Source organism: Elaeis guineensis, chromosome 9 (assembly GCF_000442705.2).
Source record: "Elaeis guineensis isolate ETL-2024a chromosome 9, EG11, whole genome shotgun sequence".
Classification (NCBI taxonomy): Eukaryota; Viridiplantae; Streptophyta; class Magnoliopsida; order Arecales; family Arecaceae; genus Elaeis; species Elaeis guineensis.
Window position 1 is genome coordinate 33,597,810 of NC_026001.2, and position 25,685 is coordinate 33,623,494.

Consider the following 25,685-nt stretch of genomic DNA (forward strand, 5'->3'; position numbering starts at 1 on the left):
AAAAATATAATATTATTTATTTAAAATTATCCAATAATATTAATTATTATTGTTAATTAGCTGCTATAAATAAAAACAACTTATGATTACAATTTAACTTTTGATTTTTATACTAACATTGGAGATATGAAATAAGCATGCAACTGTACTATACGATATATGATCGTTCCAATAATATGGAGGATATTAATAGTCCCACATCGATTGTGAGTTAAGAAGATTCGTATTTATAAAGAAAATTTTTTTTTTTCCATATAAGATATTTTTTAAAAAATAAAATCGTAAGGCTCATAGATCAAAACGGACAATACCTCACGTGACGGATCGAGTCTTTATCCATAACAATGACACGTCAGATAGAAACTCTTCAGACCATGCATATCTCATCATGTGAAATTATTTTTAAAAGATAAAATCATGAGACTCATAGATCAAAATGGATAATACATCACGTGACGGATCGAGTCCTTCGAGTAAATTATAAATTTTATAAAAATTTTATATTTATTATATTTATATTTTATAATTTTTAATATTTATATTTATATCTGATCAAATTAATGATGTTAGTGCAACCGTTTATCTCATGTAAAAAAATCAAGATTATTTTATATATAATATATAATATATATATATATATATATATATATATATATTTTGTATCCATGGATGGTTATTTGGTCATTCAAAACTGTTTTGATCATTTTAAATTATTTAATAATTTAATTAATGATTTGAAATTAATGATTTGATTAATGTTCTATTAACTCATGTGTTAAAATATTGGACACAAAAATTTTTAAATTCTTAAATTTATTAAATTTTTTGTAATTTACTAAAATATTTTGACAAAGATTCGACAATCCATAAAAACTTGCATTCAAGTCCAATGCGTTACAACATTAGATAAACAGATAGATGGAAGGCATTAGCTAATCAAACTTATAAAATCTGGGATATTTATACCAACAAACCTAGAGAGCATTAGAAAAGGTCGATGAAAGACTCTAAAACAATTTAGACAATGGATGGCTTGTCACGAAAGAAAGATGATGTTATCTCCCATTACGAAGAATCAATATTTTAGGCAGGGCGGTCATAAATTTGAGAAAATTGACGTGTACATCCGCTTATAAATGCACGTGACAGGGCGTCCACAAGCCGTGAGCCCAGTCTCTCCGCCACCTCTGTTTTTATTTCTGGCGGCGAACCGGAAGGAGAGAGCCCTGCGTGCGAGAAAGGAAAGAAAGGAGCGGGGACAGAGGTATTCCAGCTCTCTTTTTGAGAGAGAGGGAAGGAAGGATCATAAACAAGAGAGTTGGGAGAGGAAGAGGAGAGAGAGGAGACGAGAGGAGGGGGTTCGAGAGAGAGGGAAAGGCAACGGAGGCCTGCTGTATGTCAGATCGTAGTGAGGGATACTACGGCGGATTCGGTGAGCTCGCGAACCCCTTGCAATGGCCACAACTGAGGAAAAAGCGACGCCTTGCTGCGCTTCCGCCCCCGCCGGCGGCGACGGAGGCCTCCGAAGGGAGGCGGCCGGGGTGGTCCGGGAATGGACCGCCGGCGAGAAGCAGACCGTGGCAACGGCGGCCATGAGCTCTCTGATCCGCCCCGTCGAGGAGATTCCGGAGCCATCCGCGAAGCCTTCCACCAAGGGTAACCCATCCCTTCGTGGCCTCCCTCCTTATTTTGTTTGTTTTGATGAATCGTTGTATCTTTCTTGGATGCGTTTCCTGATCGGACTTTTTTTTTTGTGTTATGGATTGTCGGTGGCGGTGTGAGAATGTTGAGAAACAGGGTAGGAGAAAGGGCGAGTTCTGAAGAAATTGAGGAGGGAATCATGTGAATGAGTTCGTTGATGCTCTGATCTTCATAACAGTGGATTTGGATTTCTTTCTTTCTTTTTTCTTTTCACGAAGACCAACGAGTAGTAGATGAAATCAGCGATAAGTTTAGAAAAAGACATGAGGAGGAACATAGACGTCTGTTTAGATAGTTGAAATGAATAAAATAATTTGGGACGCGTTTGCTGGGGAATTCAAGGAACATAGATTAGTTTAAGATAATTAAAAGTTAAAAGAAGGAATTGTTCATTTTGGATCTCATAGTGATCGAAGGACAAGAAAAATGAAGGAAAAGAGAAAAATAATCATGAAAAGATCATGTTTATAATTACAAAAGGAAAGAAAACATAAGAATATAATCAAAGGAATGGTTAACCTATCCTTTGGTGACCTCCCTCCTAAGTTTACTTGGAAAATTTCTGAAGAATTGAGGAGGGAACGATTTCCATCATTTTTTTGATGCCCTGATCTAGATAGCGATGGATCTAGATTTCTTTATTCCTTTCTTTCTTTGTTTCTTCTCCCAACAAACAAAAAATAGATGAAATTAGTGATAAGTTTAGAAAAAGAAATGACAAGGATAGGCGTCTGTTTTGATAGTTGAAATGAATAAAGTCATTTGGAACGCATTGTGGGAAATTGAAGGAATGTAAATTAGTTTAAGATAATAAAAAGGTGAAAGAAGGAATTATTCATTTTGGATCTCATAATGATTGAATGAAATGGAAAAATAATGGGAAAAAGAAAATAGAATAACGACAAGATCATGTTAATAATTACAAAAGGGAAGAAAATATAGCAATATAATCATTAACCTGTCATCAGATATTTGTAAACATGTTGAGATGTGTTTCTATGAAGAATTGCTTCAGTCAATTACTCAAGTCAATTATGTTCTCTTACAGATGCCTGATGATGGAGTTTTTATCTTGATGTACCCCAATTTAATACTGTTTGATTAATTAATTTCAACTATCTTAGGTGAATTTTTGTATGAATAACTTTGTAATTTGAAATGGCATAAGGGTTTGGGAATTGGGATTTCCAGATAGGTTGATGCCTGATGATGGAGTTTTTATCTCGATGTGCCCCAACTTAATATTATTTGATTAACTAATTTCAACTATCTTAGGTGAACTTTTTTATGAATAACTTTGTAATTTGAAATGGCATAAGGGTTTGGGATTTCCAGATTGTTTGCTAATTTAATTATGACATGTACCAAAGTACAAACAGTTACATATTTTTTTTATGATACAGTAGTTTGCCTTGTTGGACTCCCATCTTGTTGTCACTATATGACAACTTTGATATTGCCAACCATATCACAGGTGCCGAGAAGTAGTTTTTCTGTATTTTCTATATGATAATGGAGGTAGAAGCGTTAAACTCGACTGTTCCTTTACTGTGAAACTTTGGTTCATATTATATGTCATGCAATATTCTCTATAACATGGGTTTATCTCCTCTGTTGCATACTGCACAGTGATGTCATGCATGATAACCAAAACCAGTTCAGTGGTTCAGTACTTGCATTAGTATCCAGGCACCTCAGACTCTGCTAGGTATTCTTTTGCACACATGTATAAATGTTGTCTTCATGATCAATATGATATGTTATTGTTAGAAAAATATGCACAGATAAGTTTGTTATGCATCCTATCCCACCAGTATTTGAAGAGTTTGCTTGTCCTTCAATGCCCCTCATGTGTTTCGTCTTGATTATGTAAGGGCACCTGCAGCTAACCTGTGGGCAGCTTATCATGATTCAAGCTTTCTCTAGATGCATTGTCCCTCAGATTCTGTTGTATGCTATTGCTTCACCCATATCATGTCGATTCCTCTTAGTTGAGAAAATTTCACCCTGTCAAGTTAAGACGTTTATCAAACAGTGTCACCAAGGCTGTGAAATCATGGCCATGAGCCCCAATGTCACTTAAGGCTCCTTATGTATAAAATGTAGTTTCCTTTTTGGCATTATTCTTTCTTGTAAATCCATAATCGGTGATCCAATCATTAAAACAATATTATCAAGTAAACCAAACTTATTTCCTGAAGGTATGTTTTAGTTTCTTAATTTTCTTATGGACCCATCCTAGCTAGTGTCCAAAACATCTCAAGAGCATATCCTTTATCAGTTTATCTACATCAATATAGTGTGATCCTCCACTGCACATGGCCTTGGTGTTAGACTTGTACTAAATGTGTGCAGTGGTAGCTCAATAAGTGAAGTTGAACTAGTTCTTCTACCTTGCTACCTTCTGCATGCGCTGCCTCTGTTTAATGTTTCAACTTTCAGCTATTCTACATTTCTTTCATGTCATGCTGGTTGATGTTACTTTTCCCAATACATGCCTTGGATACATGTGTGCTCTTTCCATGCTTGAAGAAACTGTGAAGATAGTGTTTTTTTTTTTCTTCTCATGAGGAGCCATATGAAGCAACAGTATGCTTAGAAACTGCCATAATAAGTTACATGTGTCAGTAGTGCAGTCCAACTACTTCATTTTGTATAACCTGTTGGAGCCTGTGCAATTCCAATTTGTGATACATTTTCTATGATATTATCACTTGTGTACCCAAATTGAAGAACTCTTGATGCATTCTGTTCCGAGTCATCCATATAGCAGAGTCTGCTAAATTAGGGGCAGAACTATCTAGAGCAGTCTATTTTGCAGGAAGCAATTCACTAACATCTATATCCCAGTCCATGGACACCTAAACTATCAGCTGTGATGTGCCATATATGTGTAGCTTCTTTGAAATTTGCTGACCATCAAGTGGACTTTCTCTTGGCTATTGTGGACACAGCAAAGAGACTGTCATAAAAGGAGCGCAATTAAGCAAAATGTGGGTTGCCATTGTTATATGTGTAGACTTTCTAATTTCATCAAGCTTTGGCTTGAAATTTAGCATAGTTTAGTTAGTTAAGTTTGACATACTTTCTGCATCATGGAAGCCTGATCTAGTGTCTCTAACATTAAGATGGTGAACCATGAGAGGTGTTGGCTAGAAGCAACAGCTTACTGTGCAAGAATTTTGGATTCATTATCTTGTTCTGTTTTGCTGATTGTGCAAGACTTGTTTCTTTTTGTTCTGATCTTGTAGAGTACTGTCTTTTTCTATTTGCTAGACCTGTTAGTTGTGTAGGTTGACCAATAATGATGAGCCACCCATGACCCTTATTTTTGAAACTTCCTGTGGTTACAAGGTTGCCTGAGATTTTTCGCTGGGCATCAGTTTATCTTCTCCCCATTACAGTTGCCTCCAAGTGATTATTCTGACAGATCCTCATGGCAATTTCCCCTGTAGTCAAGCTGACTGATTCTGTGGTCTTCTTTTTCCTCATCTTCTGCCTTGCTTTAATTTACATGTTCATAATGTAATATACCTTCCAATTCGTGTGGAAGGAGAGAGAGAAGCTAATGTTTGTTGGATGCTTAATGATGATTTTTTATTCTAATTTGACCATAGAATATGGTTTGATAACTTGGGGGGAGGGATTACTGTTTTGTCAAGGAAGTAGTTTGCTGTCTCAGACTATTATGGATGACTAGTTTGTTAGATACAGCACTGAATCCTTTTTTCCTGTTGTATAGCATTGTATTAATTTCCACTGCAGCACAGGAAGACCAGTCTGTGGAAGCATCAAAGAACCAACAAACTTCAACAGCTTCAAAATAGGTTTATTGTCTTAAACCTATAGAAGGCTCATATGGCTTGGCTTATTTGGCTCTCAAATTGGCTATCGAAGCCTAGGAAAGATAGTTTAATTCTACAATTAGATCCCATCTTGCAAGTGTTTCAGGAATTCCTCATATTAATAAACCACATCCTTTGTTCCTTTTTGTCCTCGAGTGCCCCAATATCTTATGTAGCATATATAGCGTCAGACAAACTGACAAATGAATCGATTTCTATACAGTTTCTTATCTGAAATTGTTATCTCAACTTTAAGCATCATAGTAAAGTCAGATACTGCCACTTTCCCTATGCCTCTTTTTTTGTCTGGATTAAATTCCTGTGACACCTATAACAATGCTTTCATTTAGTGTCAAGGTCTTTGTTTGTGGAATTTTTTGAATGCTCGATTGCATGTTTAGTTCTTTTGGATATGTTTCTTATACAATACTTATGGTATTCTAGCCTCTTCCTGCCATTCACCAATAAAAGTAACTTTTGTACCACTGAGAGACCATCCATGTATTGCTTGTCATATCATCTTTATCTTTATTCAAAGTTCAAACTATAAGCTTGTTGTTAATGAGGTTTGACTTTTGAGATCCCACAGACTAGTGACTTGCTATTAGATTGTGTCCTTGAGACATGCTAATCTCTTTGAAGAGCTGAAAGAATGTTTCCTCTTACCATGTCCTGTTTTGACCAACATCTACATTATATGGATGTTGTTTGATTTTGCTAGTTATCTCTGTATCAGGTTATACCTTTGTTCTTTGCTTTCTGTGATAATTGTTAGTTAAAAAAAAAAAACAATTTCTAGGAGTTGATGGAGCAGAATAAAATTTTCTATGACATTATTGCGAGTTCTCTGTGTGCTGCCATGCAAGGTTTTAAATTTTGTGGGACGGAGCTGTCCCGGTTTTCCCATAGAGCGGGATGTGCCACCGTTCTACCCCATCCCGACACCTGTGATAGAGGATGCCCTAAGATGTCCTGATCGGGATGTTGGGATGCTAGCGGGACGGCCTTGTTTCGACACATGGGATGGTACTTCATCCTAGTGTCCGCGGGACGTTCCATTGGGACCTAAATCCTTGTTGCCATGTACTTTTTCACCTAGTCTATTATGTAGGTTGTGACATTTATCAATGGATAATTTTGCTGCCATGCTTTCTCAGTATCTTTTGGGCAAAGTTTTGCTAATACTTTGCCACAAGTTAAACAAGAAGGTTTATGGCCTACATAATGTTGCCGTAAGTTTATATATTTTTAGCTTTTATCTATCTTTCATGTATGTTATGAGCGTGCTTTGTAAGACATTTCATTATCATCAAGGTGCTTTCCTTTTGTGCTTTGAACATCGTCTGTTGGAGGGTGGTTAGCATCAAGGTTTTGAATCCTGTGGGACAAAAGTGACCTGGTTTCTCTATGGAATGGGGTGTATGGAATGGGGTGCTTCGTTGTCTTGTTCCATCCTGACAGCAGTCTCGATCATGTATCCCAGTAGATATCTTTAATCTTTCTCCCCTTCTATCCTTTCTTTTTCTTTTTTTCTTTCTTTTTTCTACTTTTGTTTCTTTCCTTTCCTTTTTCTTTCTTTTTCATCTCCCTTCCTTTCTTTTTTTTCATTTTTCTTCTTTCCTTTTATTTTTTCCTTTTCTTCATTTTTCCTTCATTTCCTTCTTTCCTCTTTCTTCTTCTCTCTCTCTGCAAGGATGAGTTTTGGAGTCCGAGCCTGTCTCGATCATGTTTTCTCATAGGAACGGGACGGCTGGGACGCCCCTATCTCGTTAGGACGTAAAATCTTGGTTAGCATATTTGAATTTATAGGGTCTTTTCCTTAACTTATCTTTTAATTGAAATTATAATATCATTAACGTAGATTAACATTTTAGATGCTTTATTATATTTGAACATGTCAGTTGATGCCTGGTTGATGAGCGTAATAGGGGCCAGGCTTTTGTAGCTCCTGGCAAGTCACGTTTAGGGGCCTCCTTTGGCAACCCTGCGCTCTATCTTTTGTTTGCTTGGGTGGTGACCATTTAAGAAGAATTATCTCTCATATTCTCTTTATTTGTTGATGTTGAATAGGCATTGGCTTTAAAATTCTTTTCCTTTCTGTTGTTGATCAAATAAATAATTTTACGTGATTTGGATATTATTATGATTATTTCTCAGATTGTTTATATTGATGTTTGGTTGGCAAATGCAGGGCTTCCGATGATGATGAGGGCCCAGACAAAACACCCTTTAGACCCATTATCTGCTGCTGAAATCTCTGTGGCAGTAGCAACTGTTAGGGCTGCTGGAGCAACTCCTGAGGTTGGGCGTCACTTAAATACTCTCTGTTGCTCCACAAATATTTTCGTATGATTTATATAGCTAGGAATATTGTCAGGAAATAATGATTGAAACACGTACCATTCTAGGTGAGAGATAGTATGCGGTTTGTTGAAGTTGTTCTTCTGGAACCAGAGAAACATGTGGTGGCATTAGCTGATGCCTACTTTTTCCCCCCTTTCCAACCATCGCTACTTCCTAGAACGAAGGGTGGTCCTGTCATTCCAAGTAAGCTTCCTGCTAGGAGGGCCAGGCTTGTTGTCTATAACAAGCAATCAAATGAGACAAGCATCTGGATTGTTGAACTATCAGAAGTACATGCAGCAACCCGGGGTGGCCATCACAGGGGAAAGGTCATCTCGTCAGAAGTTGTTCCTGATGTTCAACCTCCTATGGTACGTATCTGCATAAATCTTGTCAAATGGCAACATAGCCCAGCTTCTAAAAATTGAGAACTCTAATACACTTCCTATTCTGCATCCAGTCATGCTTGCACATTCAGTCTTCTCAAGTTTACCGCCATCACTAAATAACAATATCATAATTATTTGGTGTTCGCTTCAAATTTAACATGTATTAGATCATTCAGGACTACATCAATTTTTTGATATATTAGTGTGTGGATCCAAATTCCAAAAATTCTGCATTTTGGGGGAAAATGATGTTAAAGATGCTTCCAATGAGGTTCACATAGAAAAGCCTGAAGGAGCTATTGCAGTTGCTGAGAAAGTTGAGAAAAGAAAACTGGGCTCTCTCATGTACGATTCCCTCAGTGGGAAGAAAACTGATAGCAATGTGAAAAGTCTGTAATAGTTTTTGTTGTATCCTGAATATGAAAGGGAAGAATCAGAGTAAATTAAAGCCAATTTTTCAACAAGTGGTTAACCTGATAGCAATGTGAAAAGTCTGTACTAGTTTTTGTTGTATCCTGAATATAAAAGGGAAGAATCAGAGTAAATTAAAGCCAATTTTTCAACAAGTGGTTAACCATTGAATGTAAGGTTATCCAGTTTATGAGCGTCCTGTTTTGTGTGGTTATAGACATCATATTTTTTATTATAATTAGTGATAGAAAAATGAGATCTTTTTTCCTCTCATGGTGTATCTTTCTATAAACAGAGGATATACATCACAGCTTCTCTAATCCAGTGGAATTGAACATGGCAAGCTTACTTTGCGTAGAGCATCTCAATTTAGTATTTTGCATCTCTTCAATGGGATATGCTAATTCAATGTTTTCTTGTCCATTCAACACTCATAACTTGGTCTTAAGTTGGACCATTTAATAGATGCTCTTATATGATGATTGTGGAAGGTTTCCTGATGAGAGAAGAGTTTAATAAGTAGTACATTTTATTTCCAGAAAGGAAACAAAATGAGATAATTGATTTTGACTATTCAGAATTGCATATAAATTTGATATGTTTGGGTGGAAGAATTGCAAAGACACCATTATCCCATTCAATTGGATCTATTGATCAATCACATTGCTTTCAACATCCTGTAGGGAGACACGGGGAGGTAAATGAGCTGGTTGATTTGGGTTACAAAATTTAAAGTTTAGAGTATGAAGCGAGATGGCTCTAATGGGAAACTTGGTGAAGTTGGACTTTAAATAGCTGGGAGAAGGCAATTCTGGTTATAGTGTGAAGTCACTGTGAACTGTGAAGAAATAAATTGGGAAACTTGGTAATTCAAGAAAATCGGCTTGATTTGGAAAACAAGTTGCTTTAGCATGTTTTTCACTTTGATGGCCATTAGTAAAATGACTTTATTTTAATAAAATATGTTCAATTGGAGGAATTATTAAAACCATTTAATTTTAATATATCAATAAATGGCTTTTAAATGAAAACATAAAGGACTGCTTAACAATATGGATCCTAGTGATATAATTCTCCAGATTATTTGTAGTAAATTCTTGCATAATTCACTAGTCTTTTGTTTCTTTGCTTCTGTGAAACTTGAGTAAACAGTAGTCCTTTGCATTTTGCATGAAGTTATGAACAACTAGTTGCATATTTATTTTTTTTCCTTGATTAATATGATATTAATGTTGAACACTTCATAAATTTATTTCTCAATGTTTATATATAATGTCATTAGATATGTTTTCTTTCTCAACTAAATCATCAGATGGCAATCTGTGCAGACTCAATTCTCTGTAATGGTCTAAACTTATGCAATTATATTTAGAACCTTTACCAGCTTATTTGAACTTTGCTACCCTTTGTAATGAGTCAGCTTGTTGGGTAATATTTATATCCATTGAAACATTGTACATGCAATCAAGCGTTTGCGCCACATGCCTGTTTAGCACCCAAAATTCAACAAAAACTTTATGCACTAAACAAATTTAGCTGCTGGATTAACTAGTGAAAGAAATGTTGTTACATCATGCTCCTTTATATGAAATTTAGTAACACTTGTCAGAAGAGAAATACATAATATAGATCAATTCTCAAGTTGGCTATCTTTACTTTCTTTCCATTATTTCTTCATGCAATATTTTTTTGTAATTAACTAGAGGCTTTATAATTGGTGGAACTTGCTTAGGTTTTTTTTCTATTTGTATGCTTTCCTGCAACTTTGTTCCCCTGCTCATCAATGCAGCAGTTTTTTTTTATTGTTTAATCTCATAATTGTTAATAGTTTTTATTTCTCTTGTTTTCTTTTTCCCAGTTTTCTGAGAAAAGAAACCTCATTGTTTATGTCTATTATTAATTTATATTCTTATCCTTGGATATCCTTTACATGCTATTTATAGCTAAAGTAATTGTTACCAGTGAAAAGCACTTCTGCCCCTTTTGCAGACACACATATGGTTGTAGACCTTTCGTTGAAAGTGTATATGCTTGTTATGACCTTTCTTTTCCATTGCTTTATTTGGAAATCTCAGACTATGCGTAAGTGAATGATTGTCTTGACCAAGGTTTTAAGTGGGACTTCAGGGCATCCCACTTTCCTGATTCTTAGGATGGGATACCATCTTGAGTGTTGGTGGTAATCTTGAGCTATGTGAAAGTAAATGATTGTCTTGACCCAATTTTTAAATTCTAAAGGGGGGGGGGGCATGTCGGGGTGTCCCACTATCCTGATTGTTAGGATAGGACACCGCCTCGAGTGTCGGAATGGGACAAGTTAGGAAATGGACCAAGATGGGATAAGACATCCATTGTCCTAAGTGTTAGTTTGGAGCAAAATTCGACCCTGAATCGGTTGGCCAACAGTATAGCTTGGTATATGCCCCCTGTACCATTCTGTGCCGGACCCGAACCGACACAACAGAGAGGGGAAAGGGAAAAGGAAAAAAGAGGGGAGAGAGAGAGAAACGGCCTCCGAAATCTATTGGAGGGCTGTCGAGGCCACTGTTGCCGTTGTTGAGGTGGTGGGCGTCCTCCCAATCTAACATAGCTCAAGAGGAGAGGAGAAGGAAAGAGAGAGAGAGGGAGAGGGCAGGAAAGGCTAAGGGAGAAATGTCCTTCGGAGGCTGTTGGGGGCCATCGAGGCCATTGCAGCCATTGTCGAGGTGGTGGGCGTTGTTTCGATCTAACACTGCTTAGGGGGAGAGGAGAGAGAGAAGGGGAGGAAAGAAATGGAGAGGGAGAAACAGTCTTTGGAGGTCATCTGAGGGTTGTCGAGGCCACCATTGGCGCTACAAAGGTGGTGGGCCTCTATTCAAACGAAACAAGGACTTTGGTTGTTTATTTGTTTTTCCAATTTTGATTTTATCGGATGAAGTTGGCAACTCCGCTACTGACCTCTATCACCGACTTCATTGGAAAATTGCCAAAAAAATTAAAAATAACAGGGTTGCCACCTTCATTCGATAAAATCAAAATAAAAAAAATGAAACAGGGGCTGAAGCCCCTGTTTTGATCAAATGGAGGCCCACCATGTCTATAAGTGCCAGCAATGGCCTCGACGGCCCTTCGGTGGTCTTCGGAGATCGTTTCTCCCTCCTCTTTTTCTTCCTCTTATTCTCTCTCTCTCTTCCTCTCTCCTCCTAAGGTGTGTCGGATTGAAATGATGCCTACTGCCTCGACAGTGCATCGTTGGCCTCGACGACCCATGGATAGCCTTCAGAGGCCATTTCTCCCTCTCTTTTCTTCCCTCTCCTTCCTCTTTCTCTTTTCCTCTCTTTCCGTCTCCCTCCAATTCTTCATCGGTGTCTAGTTTTGAAGGCCGTAACGTCGTCTTGGTCTACCAACGATATCATCCTGAATCAGATGGTTTGGGACGGTTCTAATCAAGATCTGCATAATGGGTATCTAAGGCTGGAAGTGGGCTGGGCCACGCCCCTGTCCGAGCCCAGCCTAAATTTTTTTTGGGGCTTCTGCTCGGGGTTAGATCCAAAAGTTTTTGAAAAACTCAGGCTCAAGCCCAGCCCGAACCTGCTTGGGCCAGCCCAATTAAGTTTCTCTCTCTTAAAAAAATAAAAAAAAATCTATGCCCTAAGAGGAGGAAGGGATAAGAGGAGGGTCGGCATCGACAGGGGAGGGGGGTTGGGTGACGAAGCCATGGTCGGAGGGATCGGTGCAGGTGACGAGGGCCTCGGGAGAGTTGAGGATGGGTTGGGGCTGGCCAAGGAGGGGGTGGATGCCGGAGGCGCAGGGGATGGGGTGGGCATAGTGGAGGTAGTCGACGTAGACGAGTTGGCCAAGCTGGGGGCGATTGGAGAGGATGGTGTCGGCATCGAACAGGGAGATAGATGGAATAGGCGGAGTCAGAGAGTTGGAGGTAGAAGCCGTGGGAGGGCCAGAGGTCATAGGCGGTGGAGGCGGAGAGGGCGGGCATGATGCTGATGATTTGGAGGATGGTGGATCAGTGCTCGTCCATGACCTTGGTGTCGGTATCCATGGACTAGGGGAGCTTAATGAGGACCCCTGAGTGAGGGATGCCATGGCCAGAGATGGAGGGAGAGGAGTGGTGTAGTTAATAGCATTGGGAGAAAGGACTCACTTGATCGGGCTCTTGATCAAATTGGACTTCGGACTTGGGCCTGGGCTAAAGGTATACTCAAGCCTGGTCCAAAAGACAAATGGGCTTTATAATTATGCCTAAGCTTGGTCTAAACTGTTTCGAGCCAAGCCGAAAGCTTGGCCTGAAGTCAGACCGGTCCAAATCCAATTCCAATCCTACTGGTATTTGGATCCATACTGGATTGGATCGGCGGTACCAGTCGGTATGGATTCATACCGGATCGGACCGGTGCGAACCGACATAGAAGCAAAGAAAGCAACCAGAGAGGAGAAAAAGAGAAAAAGAGAGGAGGGAGGGGGAGGCCAGCGGCGGCCACAGGCGGGCCACGGGCATGCTTGAAGGGCCATCAAGGCCTCTGCTTCTTCTACTAAATCACAGTTGAGAGAGAGAGAGAGATAGAGGGGGGGAGAAAAAGAAAGAGAGGAAAGGGAAGCCGGCGAAGAGGCCATCGGAGGACCTTTGAGTGGATGTTGTGGTCATTGGATGGTGAAATCATGGTCTGCGGCTCCATAGACGTGAAATAAGGGTGATCATCCCTATTTTATAGGATTTTTATAAAAATTCCGACCATAGCGAAGTCGACAATGGATTTGAGTGATGCTGGTACATTCATTGCAGGCTTCACTATTTCTTTGATTTTTTAAAAAAAATTCAGTGGAGCTAGCAAATCCATTGCCAGCTTCACTATTTATCGTCGTTTTAAAAAAAATTCGATGAACAGGGATGGTTGCACCTATTTTGTGGCCGTGGCTATGCCTGTGTCTTTTTCGCCATCCGATGGCCATTACGGCCATCTGGCACCCTCCGACAGTGTCTTCGTGGCTATGCCTCCTTCTGGTATTCTCGCTCCCCTTCTCTCTTTATCTCTCTCGATTAAATGTCCTATCGGACGACATGGAGCCGTGGAGGCCTCCATGGCCCTTCGGCGGCTGGGCCACCATCGGCCCTCCGACAGTATCGTTTCCTCTGTCCCTCCCCTTCTGTCTCTCTCTCTTCCTCTCTTTCTCTCTCTTTTCCTTTCCCTCGTTCGGTGTTTCGATTTGAAGTGCCGAACCATCTCTGTTTGCAGTTGGTATGGTTCAGAATGCCCCGAACCATCCGGTTCAGGATGGTTCAGTGAACCCTAGTTCTAACGTTAGTTTGGAGGGCATCTGGTTCCATGGAAAAATCATGATGGTCTTGTCCAACAGCATTTAAAACCTTGATCTTAATATGTCTAAGGTAGTATAGCTATTTTGTATTGGTTCCAACTAGCATACTTTGCTTACTGACCTAGAAATTTTTATATAATCTTCATTAACCATTTTGTACTTTTTTTTGGTGGTGTTCCCTTCATAGCCATTATTGGGTCTAATGATTTGATATATGTACATATACTCTTTAAAAAGTGCTTAGGTGCTTTTCTCCCCTAAGTCTGATCAGCAAGTGTCGCCATTCAAAAGTTTGAGAGTAGCATAGATGCTCCAAAAATATGAAATTTTCATGTATGTCTCTTCAAATATGAAAAACTTGCATGTCCCTGCAAGTAGATTGCATTCTCTTAAAAAGTAGTCTTATTGCATTCTATTACTCTTTTATTCCTTGATGGTTTTTGCATATAGACTTCGAAAGCTTCTTAATTATTTATTAGCTCTTGGAAAATGTAATATGTTGGCATAAAAATTATTTATGTCACAAGAACTTCTTGAAAATTCTATAAATCATGGTACCAATTGATACTCTGATATTGGGAGTAATGTAATATTAGAAGCTTAGAAGCATGCATCTATGTTCTTAAATACTCATGCTAATGATCACAATTAGTCTTGCATTGATAATTTTGAGCCACAAGTGTCACTTTTCAATTTCAGGATGCTGTGGAATATGCAGAATGTGAAGCTGCTGTGAAAAGTTACCCTCCATTCATAGAGGCCATGAAAAAGAGAGGTATAGAGGATATGGATCTTGTGATGGTAGATGCCTGGTAAGCAAAATTTCATATATTTGTTTTTTTAAGCCATTTTCTGTCAAGAAATTGTCTTTTACCATGATTGTTTTTTGTTCGTTTGTAATTATTTCTCTAGCATGACCTTCACATTTTTTTCCCAGGTGTGCTGGCTATCACAGTGAAGCTGATGCTCCTAGCCGCAGACTTGCCAAGCCACTAATTTTTTGTAGAACCGAGAGTGATTGCCCCATGGAGAATGGTTATGCACGTCCTGTTGAAGGCATTCATATTCTTGTCGATATTCAGAATAATGTGATAATTGAGTTTGAAGATAGAAAACTGGTTCCTCTACCTCCAGCAGATCCATTAAGAAATTATACTCCTGGAGAAACACGAGGAGGTGTTGACCGTAGTGATGTGAAACCTCTGCATATTCTTCAGCCTGAAGGCCCAAGTTTTCGAGTTAATGGTCACTTTGTAGAATGGCAGAAGGTATTTTCTTCTGTTATTCCTTTTTCTGCAAATAGATACTTAGGCTCTATGTGGTTGCTAAGAAAGACAAGAAGGCTTGGTACTGAAGAGAAAATTCAAAAAAGAGAAAATCAAAAAGAAAATCTTCTTTTCTCCAACAAGTGTAAAATTTTTCTTTTATACAAGATAGCAATCAAGGTTTGCCATCTCGGTACAAAACCCCGTACCGGTACCATCTTATTATAGTGTTAGTATGCAGTTCAGTTGACAGCATACTGAGCGTTGGCATGGTACAAGACAGTATACTGGCACGGTATGCCCCATACTGCCTGGTATGGGGCAGTACAGCAGACCATGGTAGTGATTTTGAGAGAAAATAATAGGTGGACAAGAGGTTCAAGACAACTCAATCATATCTTAACCACTTCTGCAACAATTTCTTTGCAATCCTCTTACTTAACCAAACATGAGAAAATACTTGATTTTCTTTGTCCCATTGATTTATCTTTCTTTTCTTTCAGTTTTCTTGGCGACCCAAGGGAGCCATATTTGCTACAGAAGATATACTAATTTGCAAATTTACATTCTTACTGTTGAGCAGTGGAATTTTCGAATTGGTTTTACTCCAAGGGAGGGTTTGGTAATTTATTCTGTTGCATATATTGATGGTAGTCGTGGTCGGAGACCCATAGCTCACAGGTTGAGTTTTGTTGAGATGGTAGTTCCATACGGAGATCCAAATGAACCACATTACCGTAAGAATGCATTTGACGCTGGAGAAGATGGCCTTGGAAAAAATGCACACTCTCTTAAAAAGGTCTACATATTCTATGCATGCAACACTGTTCTTATATTTTCCATTGGGTTCATTATTTGTTCTTCTTTTCTTTTAAATTTTATATATACTTAAGTGTTTGATCAACATTTATGATCCAGGGCTGTGACTGTTTGGGCTTTATTAAGTACTTTGATGCACATTTTACGAATTACACCGGTGGCATAGAGACCATTGAAAACTGTGTCTGCTTGCATGAAGAGGACCATGGAATCTTATGGAAGCATCAAGATTGGAGAACAGGCTTAGCAGAAGTAAGGCGATCAAGGAGGCTTACTGTATCATTTATATGTACAGTAGCTAATTACGAGTATGGCTTTTTCTGGCATTTCTATCAGGTAAGAGCATCGAAAAGTTCATTCCATGGTCCTGATATTCATTCCATGTAAGACTATTTTTTTTGTCATGTTCTAGGTTTCTTTAGCTATTATTTCTCATGTTGCAGTGTGAAAGATATATTCATATCTTACTCCAGGTTCCTTGGCTTATAGTGGATAAAGTGCATTACCATGATGTATATATCTGCATACAGAATATGGGAATTAATTTGAATCAATATTCAAATAGGTTGCTGAAAACATGAAGCATAAAGTTTGATGATCGATAAGCTGTGTCATCTTTGACGGTTTTAGCCTTTTTGGCTAAGAGGACACTGATAAGTAGGTACTGCAAAAGAATTTTAGACCTATAAGCCAGCAGAAATTCACGGGACATTGCGATGATTCCTCCAAAATCATGATACATGTAGTTACATGCAACAATGTAGGCCTGTTCATGATTGGTAGGGACTTGGGAGATCAGGAGGGAACATACATGATGAGTACATATACACCAATTAACCTCTCAACCTTGCTTTGATAGAACAAAATTGTTGTTTGCTGGGGCAACTGATAAGTTTTGTTCCTCTTATCTCCTATTATTGTATTATGCAAGCCTGAGTACATATAGTGGACTTCTTGGGTGCTTTACTGGTGGAATGATTTGGTTTATTTAGACATGGAATGCAAGTCCTGTTCGCTCCTAAAATTCAAGTTACTGGTATTGATGGTTTGGTAAATCAGAATATTATCTGTTAATATAAATTATATATCCTATCTTTCCATGATTTTATATTAATAATTTATATCTTGTTGCAAGAAGATTTTAACATCTGTGCAACTGTTAAGACTACATCATAATCAATATATATCATTCCTTGTTCCCCTTATCTTCATCTCTCAGCAAACTTATGATATTTTATACAAAATTAGGTGATTATAGATTGAAGAAAGTCCTTAAAAACTTTTTGTTGCCTTGGTAGTTTTACATGCAAGGATATTTGAGATGCTTGCTCTAATTCCATAAACAATATGATGTAAATAAATGGATGAGGCATATTTCAAAAAAAAAAAAAGAAATAAAGGACAAGGCTAATAATCCAATGACTTAGTAAATAAACTTGCAATTACTTCGGGTTTGTCGCCACATGAAGGATCAACTCAGGAAGATTCACAAGGATTTTGGAGTTTTGGCTCAAGTTACTAATTAAAGCAATCTGTTATGTGGATATGCGCTCTGAAAAGAAATTTTGAAACAGATACAAACTTATCATTGTTGTTACTAGCATTCTCAATGATGTCTGATTTTTTGTAAGATCTGAAAACTTGTGATTGTCATGACATATACTCAGATCGAGGCTGACTTTACACAGGAAGCTTAGATCTATTCGCCAATGATTTTGTTGTTTTTTCCCTCTTTTACAGCTATATGCAAATCAGTCCATGTTTTGACTTGTGTTAGCTGCTCGTAATTGGACCATACTTGTTGCATATGACAAGGAGGTTGTCTTTGGTGGCAGGATGGTAAAATTGAAGCAGAAGTGAAACTAACTGGAATTCTCAGTTTAGGTGCATTGCTGCCTGGTGAATCAAGAAAATATGGTACAACCATTGCTCCTGGTTTATATGCACCTGTTCATCAGCATTTCTTTGTTGCACGTATGGACATGGCCGTTGATTGTAAGCCTAGTGAAGCATTCAATCAGGTTTGTCAAAGTTTTATATGTGTATCTCACATGTTACATTTTATGTGTTTGCTCCTTTCTAATTCTATTTTTTCTTCTTCCCGCATTTTCGGTTTTCTCTCTTTTGATGTAAATTTGATTTGTGGAGCCGTTGGATAGCCCTTTGAGCCCAATCTACATTCCTTAATGACTTCTGCAAAAAAAATTCATGAAAACTTTTCTTAAACGAAAATGTTCATCCTTCATGAACTCTGATCGGTTGGAGAAAAGGATATAGAACTAGCTGCTTTCATAAAACATATTGAATCAACCTGATTCCGGTGGTTCTTGGCAGTGTGATCCTAGTTTGAGCCACTCTCTAGTCTCTATGCCCCATCTGGTTAACCATGTGAATTATGTATTAGTTTGAGCTGGCTATTATCTAAAAGTCTAACCAGCTGATTTGTATTTATATTTTTTTTCCATTGATATCCATTGTGAACATGTTCTCATAAAAAGGGGTACTTTTTAAGGTTAAGAAAATTGTTCTACATTAACATGTGACTAGTTTGATGCCCAAGGTACAAGGATTTAACAGACCAATTTATGAATCAACTTTATAACCAACATAAATAAGCATTAGTATCAGCATTTTCTGAACCGTCCCAAATCGGACGGTTTAGGCCGTGCCGAATTGTATCGGGGGAAATCGGTCCGGGGTGGTTCCGGCATGGAAAACAGCACGGCGGCCGTCTCGAAAGGAGCGAGAAGAAAGAGAGGGAGAGAGAGAGAGTGGGGGGGAGAGAAGGAGAGGGAGAGGAGAGTCGCCGGAGGCCGTTTAAGGCCGCACTGAGGGGCCTGAGGGCGGTCGAGGCTGGAGGAGTGCCTTCGCCCTCGTCCCATGCGAAATAGGGGTTCACCCCTATTTCAGCTTTTTTTTTTTTTGGTTTTATCGCGCGAAGTCGGCAAACCCGTTGCCGACTTCTATCGAAATTGTTTTTTTAAAAACAGGTGAAGTCGGCAATGGGCTTGCTGACTTCATGCGTTAAAATCTCAAAAAAAAAAAAAGCCAAAACAGGGGCGAACTCCTATTTCGCATGGGACGAGGGTGGAGGCCCTCCTTCGGCCTTGGCCGCCCTTAGGCCCCTCGGTGCGGCCTTGGATTGTCGGAGGCCCTCTCATCCTCTCCCTCTCCTTCTCTACCCCCTCTCTCTCTTCCTCTCTTTCTTCTCCCTCTCCCCTTCTCTGCCCTGTCCGTTTGGTCCGATGCAAAATGGTATGAAAGCATATCGAGCCATACCATCGGCTGGCCAGCATGGCCACCAGTTCTGGTTGGCGGTCTTTGATTAGTATTATTGTTTATTGTACCATCGATTCTAAGTCAAGATTCAGACCGAACCGGTGCTTCGAATCGCATGGCCTGGACCAAATTGCTATGATAGCTGGGTCATGGGATTTTGGTTTGACTGGGGGTCAACCACAGTTGAATTGGATATACCTTTTCTTCAATCAGACGTCCTTTCCTGATCTCATCTATCTCTTATTACGGGAAGAGGTAATTCGGGTGTATATAAATAGATACTATGTTTCCATGTGAATTTGTATACTTTGGATTTTTCATGTCCTAGCTTCCTTTCCATTTCAAACTCCCATAATAATCAAGTTCTGCACCGATTTGATATGATACACTTGAATTGGGCAGTTCATGTCTGTTTTGAGAACCTTTAGTAGTTGAAACTTAAAGGAGACCACAAATCACTCAATGGTGGACCTCGACCTATCATTTGTTACAGTTACTCTTCTCGCCTGACTTAACATCCCTGAATAAATGTAGCCTAAGATTGTACCAAAAAACAAAAAATAAATGTAGCCTAAGATACTTCAGAATTGGCCTCAAGATGTTGATTAGTAGTTGGAGGAATACCTTATACTTGGTTCCTTGGTGGAGAGATTCATCATATCCAAGAGGTTGTTTGCTTAGGCTGCATCTATCATAACATTGCCCTGAACTGGAAAAGAAAATGCAATTCTCTTGAAATGCTCAAACATATTGAACTGCACAAAGTACCATAAAGCTTCTAGAAGTATAAGGTAGGCCTAGTGAATATGTTGAGGCTTACCTTAAAGCTTCTAGAATATAAGGTAGTCCTAGTGATTTATGTTGAGGCATAAAATCAGTGTCTGCATATGGAGAAGGAACATAGCTCACCCCATTTTCATAGTATTTGTGATTGTGATGTGTTGTTTGTTTAGTTCGGCAAGTGTTAGATCATGATTATGCAATCTCAAGCACTAGCTCATGTTGGCCTAAAATAAGGAGCAATCTTGTGAAATGACACAGCTAAGAGGTACAAGTGTTACTCAAGCAACTATTTCTTTTTTTAAAAAAAATCAAATGGCCTATTTCATGGGCTCTATTATCAGAATTGTCGTGTGTTACCCTCGCATTTGATTAATCCAACTTGTTATACTGAGGAATATAAAATAACCTTTGGGGTTTTCTATAACCTTTGGAGTTTCTATATAATGTCCTGAGTCATGACCCAGTAACTTGAGTGAATGATTTTTCATGTCATTGTGTTTTGAAAACAAAAGCAACTGGGAAAAAGTATTCTTATCAGTATATATATGGACATTCCAAAAAATACTGCCCTAAAATCATGTCCATTGTATTGTGCTTCCGTAGGCTTTCCTAAAGTTGGGAGTACCAATATAATGGTAGAATAATTTAAAAGCGATAAGGAAAAAAGTGAATCAACCAAACGGGCAAGCAAAAGCCAACAGATTTATGATACACCTAAGTGTGGTGGAATGATTCTTGATAGAATGTAAGAAATCTACAAAATCAAGAATCCCCCCCTCAAAAGGTGACTATTTTTAGACTTAGATTTTTGTTTCAGAGATCTCCAGAAGTGTTTGCTCCCAATAGTATTACAATTGTAAAATTGTGTGCTCAAATTAATTTAAGATCTGGGCATATCAAAATATTCTTGTTTTATAATAGTAAAACAGCGTGAAAAAGAGTATCAGGAAGAGAAAATGAAAGAATGTAAGTACAAAGAGGAGAGATAACAAGATATAAATGCCTCCATGTGAATCTATATCATTCAATATAATCCATAAATCATACAAAATAAAGTTATTGTCACTAGACCAAACTTACAGATTCTCAAAGAAACCTTAAACATTGTTTCTTAGCCGAAAAGGAACTCCAAATTTACGTATAGTTAACCTAGGATTCGGCTAAAACTTAGTTATAGCAGAAACCATCGCTTTCTAACAAAAGTTGAGCAAAACTTTTACAAAAAAATATTTTTCCAGAAAAACCTTCCCAGCAAAAGTACAATTCATATTTCTATAGAATCCTTCATATGAAGCCATAGAAATCACTTTAAAACATAACTGCTGTAACCTGAATTCTTCTAATAATCTAATCCAATTGAGACCAAATAGGGCCTTTAGATTATATTCCTGCTTCTAATAGGATCCAACAACCCATTGGAAGAATAATTCTAAATTTCATACAGAGTTTGCAAGAGACACTAAAAGCTAAAAAATCGAGAAATATATCTATCTACTTAAAACCTCAGATCCTTATTTTCTGAACTCCCCAAACTATAATAGATCCAGAAATTCCTTGGTGATGGTAGCAATCACAGTGTCATCTTTCAAATTTTCTGATATACCTGGATGGTACAATGCAGCGAACAAGTCTACTGGTGAAGATGGGTGGAAAAAGGAGCAAATTATTGATGGCCTCTCCTTGAAGTTGTCATGATGAAACAATATTATAACAAATGTTCCTCACCAAGAACCTGATGAACTTGGGATTGTTTGTCTCTCTTAGTAAAATGAAGATAGGAAACAGTAAATTTGATGCAGCTGAAAAATACTCTAATTGCTTGAGCCTTTGTTTTTTATAAATATCCAATCCCAGGACTACACTAATGCTTTTAACATTACAATTATCAGGGTTTATATGAACTTATAATTGTGTAATCATCTTATGCTTTATATGCCTAAATGTGAAGAAGACAGAAAATACCCAATAACACTAAAATATTAGCATTATGCCCACATAATGCTGTAATATGTAAAAAAAGTGTTGATTAACTTGTAACTTTAGCATCATGACACCTCTAAAATTTTATCAATGTTGTGCATACTTTTGTCCTCCAAAAGAAATATCCTAGTTCTTCCCTTTCATATATTCCTGCATATAGTACATCAGTATATGGAATGGCTACCTGTAATGAGTCAATAAAGGGAAAAGGTTGCCTGCATATTTCAAGATGAGATGATTTATTACAGCTATCATGCTCTTATGTGTGCCCTCTGTTTGCTCACACTTGCATGTTGCTTTGTAGTTTCATAAAGAAATAGTGATCGTGCCCCATCATTTATGGAAACAGCAACTTATTTTCAATTTCATCACATGTAAATTATTGTTATTACGACTGCTGTTTTCACTTCTTCCTTAGGTGGTTGAGGTGAATGTTAAAGTTGAAGGACCAGGCCAAAATAATGTTCATAACAATGCATTTTATGCCGAAGAAAAGCTTCTTAGATCTGAGTTGCAAGCTATGCGTGATTGTGATCCTTCATCTGCTCGCCACTGGATTGTAAGGCACCATACACCTTTTACCTGAAGTTGTTTTTTTGCTAACATCTATATGGTTGCCTTATGCTTCCAATATTTTTATCATGTGAAGTTCTTGTCATGCATGATCACTTGCGAAATTGTGTTCATGACTTCATGCAATATACTTTCATGTACAGATCAGAGCATGGTAGATCAATATCAATGCTAAGCAACTCGTAAAATACTTTTCTAGTCTACTTCATGGAAAAAGCCCGTGGATGTATTAGTTTGTGTTTTCTATGTTGTTGTGAAATTGAGGTACAAAATCTTTGACAGCCGAACCTTGAGGCACCTGTAGCTTTGGTGGGTCTTGGGTGGGGCTGTCTCTTGGGCTTTTAGGTTGGCACTTTGATTAGTGATTTGTGCACTGAAGGTTGTCTGGTGCTTTGCTTGCCATTTTGAAATGGTCCCATTACTCAAGAACAACCCCATAATTCTAATTCCTTCATTTTTTTTTAGAAAAGTGCCAACAAAGTAATCCTCTTTTTGCCTTTGTCTTGATTTTCTCCAAATAATGTTTTAGCAAGAAGCAAGAAAGTGCGTAAATGAAATATACTTATAATTCATCCAAACTTTTGGTTAATGAGATCACAACCATCCATCTCCTCTTCCTCATATGGAAGCTACTTATATGGAATCCAAATATCAAATGATGAGTTAACAATATTTACATATTCTTTTGTAAATTGCTGTGTAATTTGGGCATCTGCTTAGCCACATAAGCTTTCCACCTAAGATTTTATGGTTCACCACATAGCATTGCCTAGGTGGTTTGGAAACCTTAGAACACAAAACACTTTCCCTAGTTACATTCTGAATGAGGAAGATGACAGGTCTTCTGTCAATATACTATGCTATGTAATTATAGTTTGCTCAATAATATATGATTCAAGGTTCACCATGCCACTTTGAACTGCCTGGTTTGGGGCATATTGAACTGTACTAAGTCCAAATTGGCATGGTTCCACCCCTTGATTCGAAAAATCCGGCAAGGGAGGGGACAAGAGAAGGAGAGAGAGGAAAAGAGGGAGATGGAGGGAGGGGGAGGGAGAGGGAGAGAGAGAGAGAGAGAGAGAGAGAGAGAGAGAGAGAGAGAGAGCTCGAATGCTCTCATCTTCTCTGCTGTCTATAGAGGGTTGTTCCTATTTCAAAACAAAACGAGGACGGAGCCCTAAGTTTTTTTGCAACTTTAAAAAATTTCCGCCTTGTCTCATTTCGAAACAGGGGCGACCCCCTGTGGATGGCAGAGGAGAATAGGCATTAGGGCCCTCTCTCTCTCTCCCCCCCCTCTCTCGGCCTCTCCCTCTCTCTCTCCCCCTCCTCTCTCTCCTTCTCCCTCTCCCCTTCCTTGCCGGCTCTCCCTTGGTCAGTGCAGACTTGGAATGGCACAACATGATACCATACTGTACTGTACCACCAGCCAGCCAGTATGGGTTCCATTATCAGTACAACAAACTTTGATGTTATTGATTACAAATCAATACTATAAGTAGGCTGTTGGCCTATCAAAAGGACTGAGCAGCTTGAGCTTGGCTCAAGTTCCATTTGAGAAAAACTCATTTGGAGCTAAATAAAGTAAGCTTGAATCAACATAACAGGCCTGAAATTCATTTCAAGCCAAGCTGAAAATCAACTTGTCTCAATCAAGTTGGCTTGCCAAGGCCCTAATCGTTTTTTTTTATTACAGATTTATGTATCAATTAATTGTTAGTTCAGGATTGAAGCAAGCTTTAAGTCTAAATTAATTCAATGTTGGACTAAGCTTGATTCAAATTTGAATCATTTTCTGTTCTATTTAAGATTATCAAGCTGATCAATTAGGCTTGTTTTAGGCTCGCTTTGAAACTAAACTTGAATTGAGCCTGAAATAATGGTAAACAAATCGAGCTTGATTTTAGAGTTTTTGTTCAAATTTAATTTCAAACCAAGCTTGATCGCTGATCAGACTGAAGCTTAATCAAGCTTGGCTCGATTGTGCACAGCCACCCATAACCATAGGCTTCAACTGTGCATTAGTTTCAAAACATGAAGATGTCATATGCATAGCAGACTGCTTTCAAGTTGTTCTTTATATATTATGTGTATTTACTTAAAAATTAATGCACGGTTTTGTCTTATGATGCCATCTTCTTTGTGGAAATGTTTACGCGACAAACACCAAATCTAATAAAATGGCCTAATTTGAATGTTCTTTAAAGGACTTTCCCCTTTTGATTAGTAATTCTTGGCGAGGATAATAAATCTGTGGATAGCAACTAAGTTAGAATGCCTATGTGTGTCCTTCCTTATTATTAAATTTTTGGATTTTCTCTTCTTATTTACTGAGATATTGATTTTCTTGATGACCAGGGTTAGTTATTCATTCTGCTGAGATATTGTTGCATTTCCCCTGCTTTGGTGATACAATTTGTATATTTCCGAACAGAAGTAAGGTTGTAGTTGGTATATTGCTTACTCGGCATGATAGGTAGTGCTGTTTACAAGTTCCAATGTGTTTTATATCAATATAGTCAGTCTGAATTTCTTAATTGTTTCTGGCCATAACTGGGAAAGCATTAAACAAGCGAGATTTGGTTATTTACATATTCTTGTGGAGAGTCTATGGATCATGGAATAACATTTGGTAATTAGGTCTGACAAATTAGATAGAACTGGAACCTGTTGGGGTTATGGGTGGCTGTGAAGGTGCCTAAGCAACTGTTATGTTGGCAGTCATGCATCCAGGTGATTGGCTGGGTGATAGAAATGCCTTGGGATACTAGGCTTCCCACTATTACTTGGATCCATACATGTGTACATGCACACACCTACAAAGATGCACACAAAGTCATATACACCGATGCTTTTAGGGAGGCAAATCAGCCGGCAGACTCTCTAGCAAGTCTTCAACAAAATTCAGACTTTCATTCTTTATCATCCATGCCCATTTACATGAAGATGCAGGTGTTAGCGGATTCATCAGCAGTTGGTTTTCTTAGACT

At 38.3% G+C, this 25,685-nt stretch overlaps 1 protein-coding gene across 1 annotated transcript in view; it reads left to right on the forward strand.

Annotated features, from left to right (window-relative positions):
* The first annotated feature begins 1,172 nt into the window (after positions 1–1,172).
* The window catches only part of LOC105034269 (amine oxidase [copper-containing] zeta, peroxisomal), a 30,006-nt gene continuing 5,493 nt past the window's right edge, over positions 1,173–25,685 (forward strand). Inside the window, exons 1-9 of the mRNA XM_010909350.4 lie at positions 1,173–1,656; positions 7,738–7,847; positions 7,955–8,260; positions 14,699–14,811; positions 14,937–15,267; positions 15,848–16,063; positions 16,183–16,419; positions 17,919–18,104; positions 22,544–22,684. Coding sequence (XP_010907652.2) covers positions 1,455–1,656; positions 7,738–7,847; positions 7,955–8,260; positions 14,699–14,811; positions 14,937–15,267; positions 15,848–16,063; positions 16,183–16,419; positions 17,919–18,104; positions 22,544–22,684 — 1,842 coding nt within the window. The 5' untranslated portion in view covers positions 1,173–1,454. The remainder of the gene's footprint in view (positions 1,657–7,737; positions 7,848–7,954; positions 8,261–14,698; positions 14,812–14,936; positions 15,268–15,847; positions 16,064–16,182; positions 16,420–17,918; positions 18,105–22,543; positions 22,685–25,685) is intronic.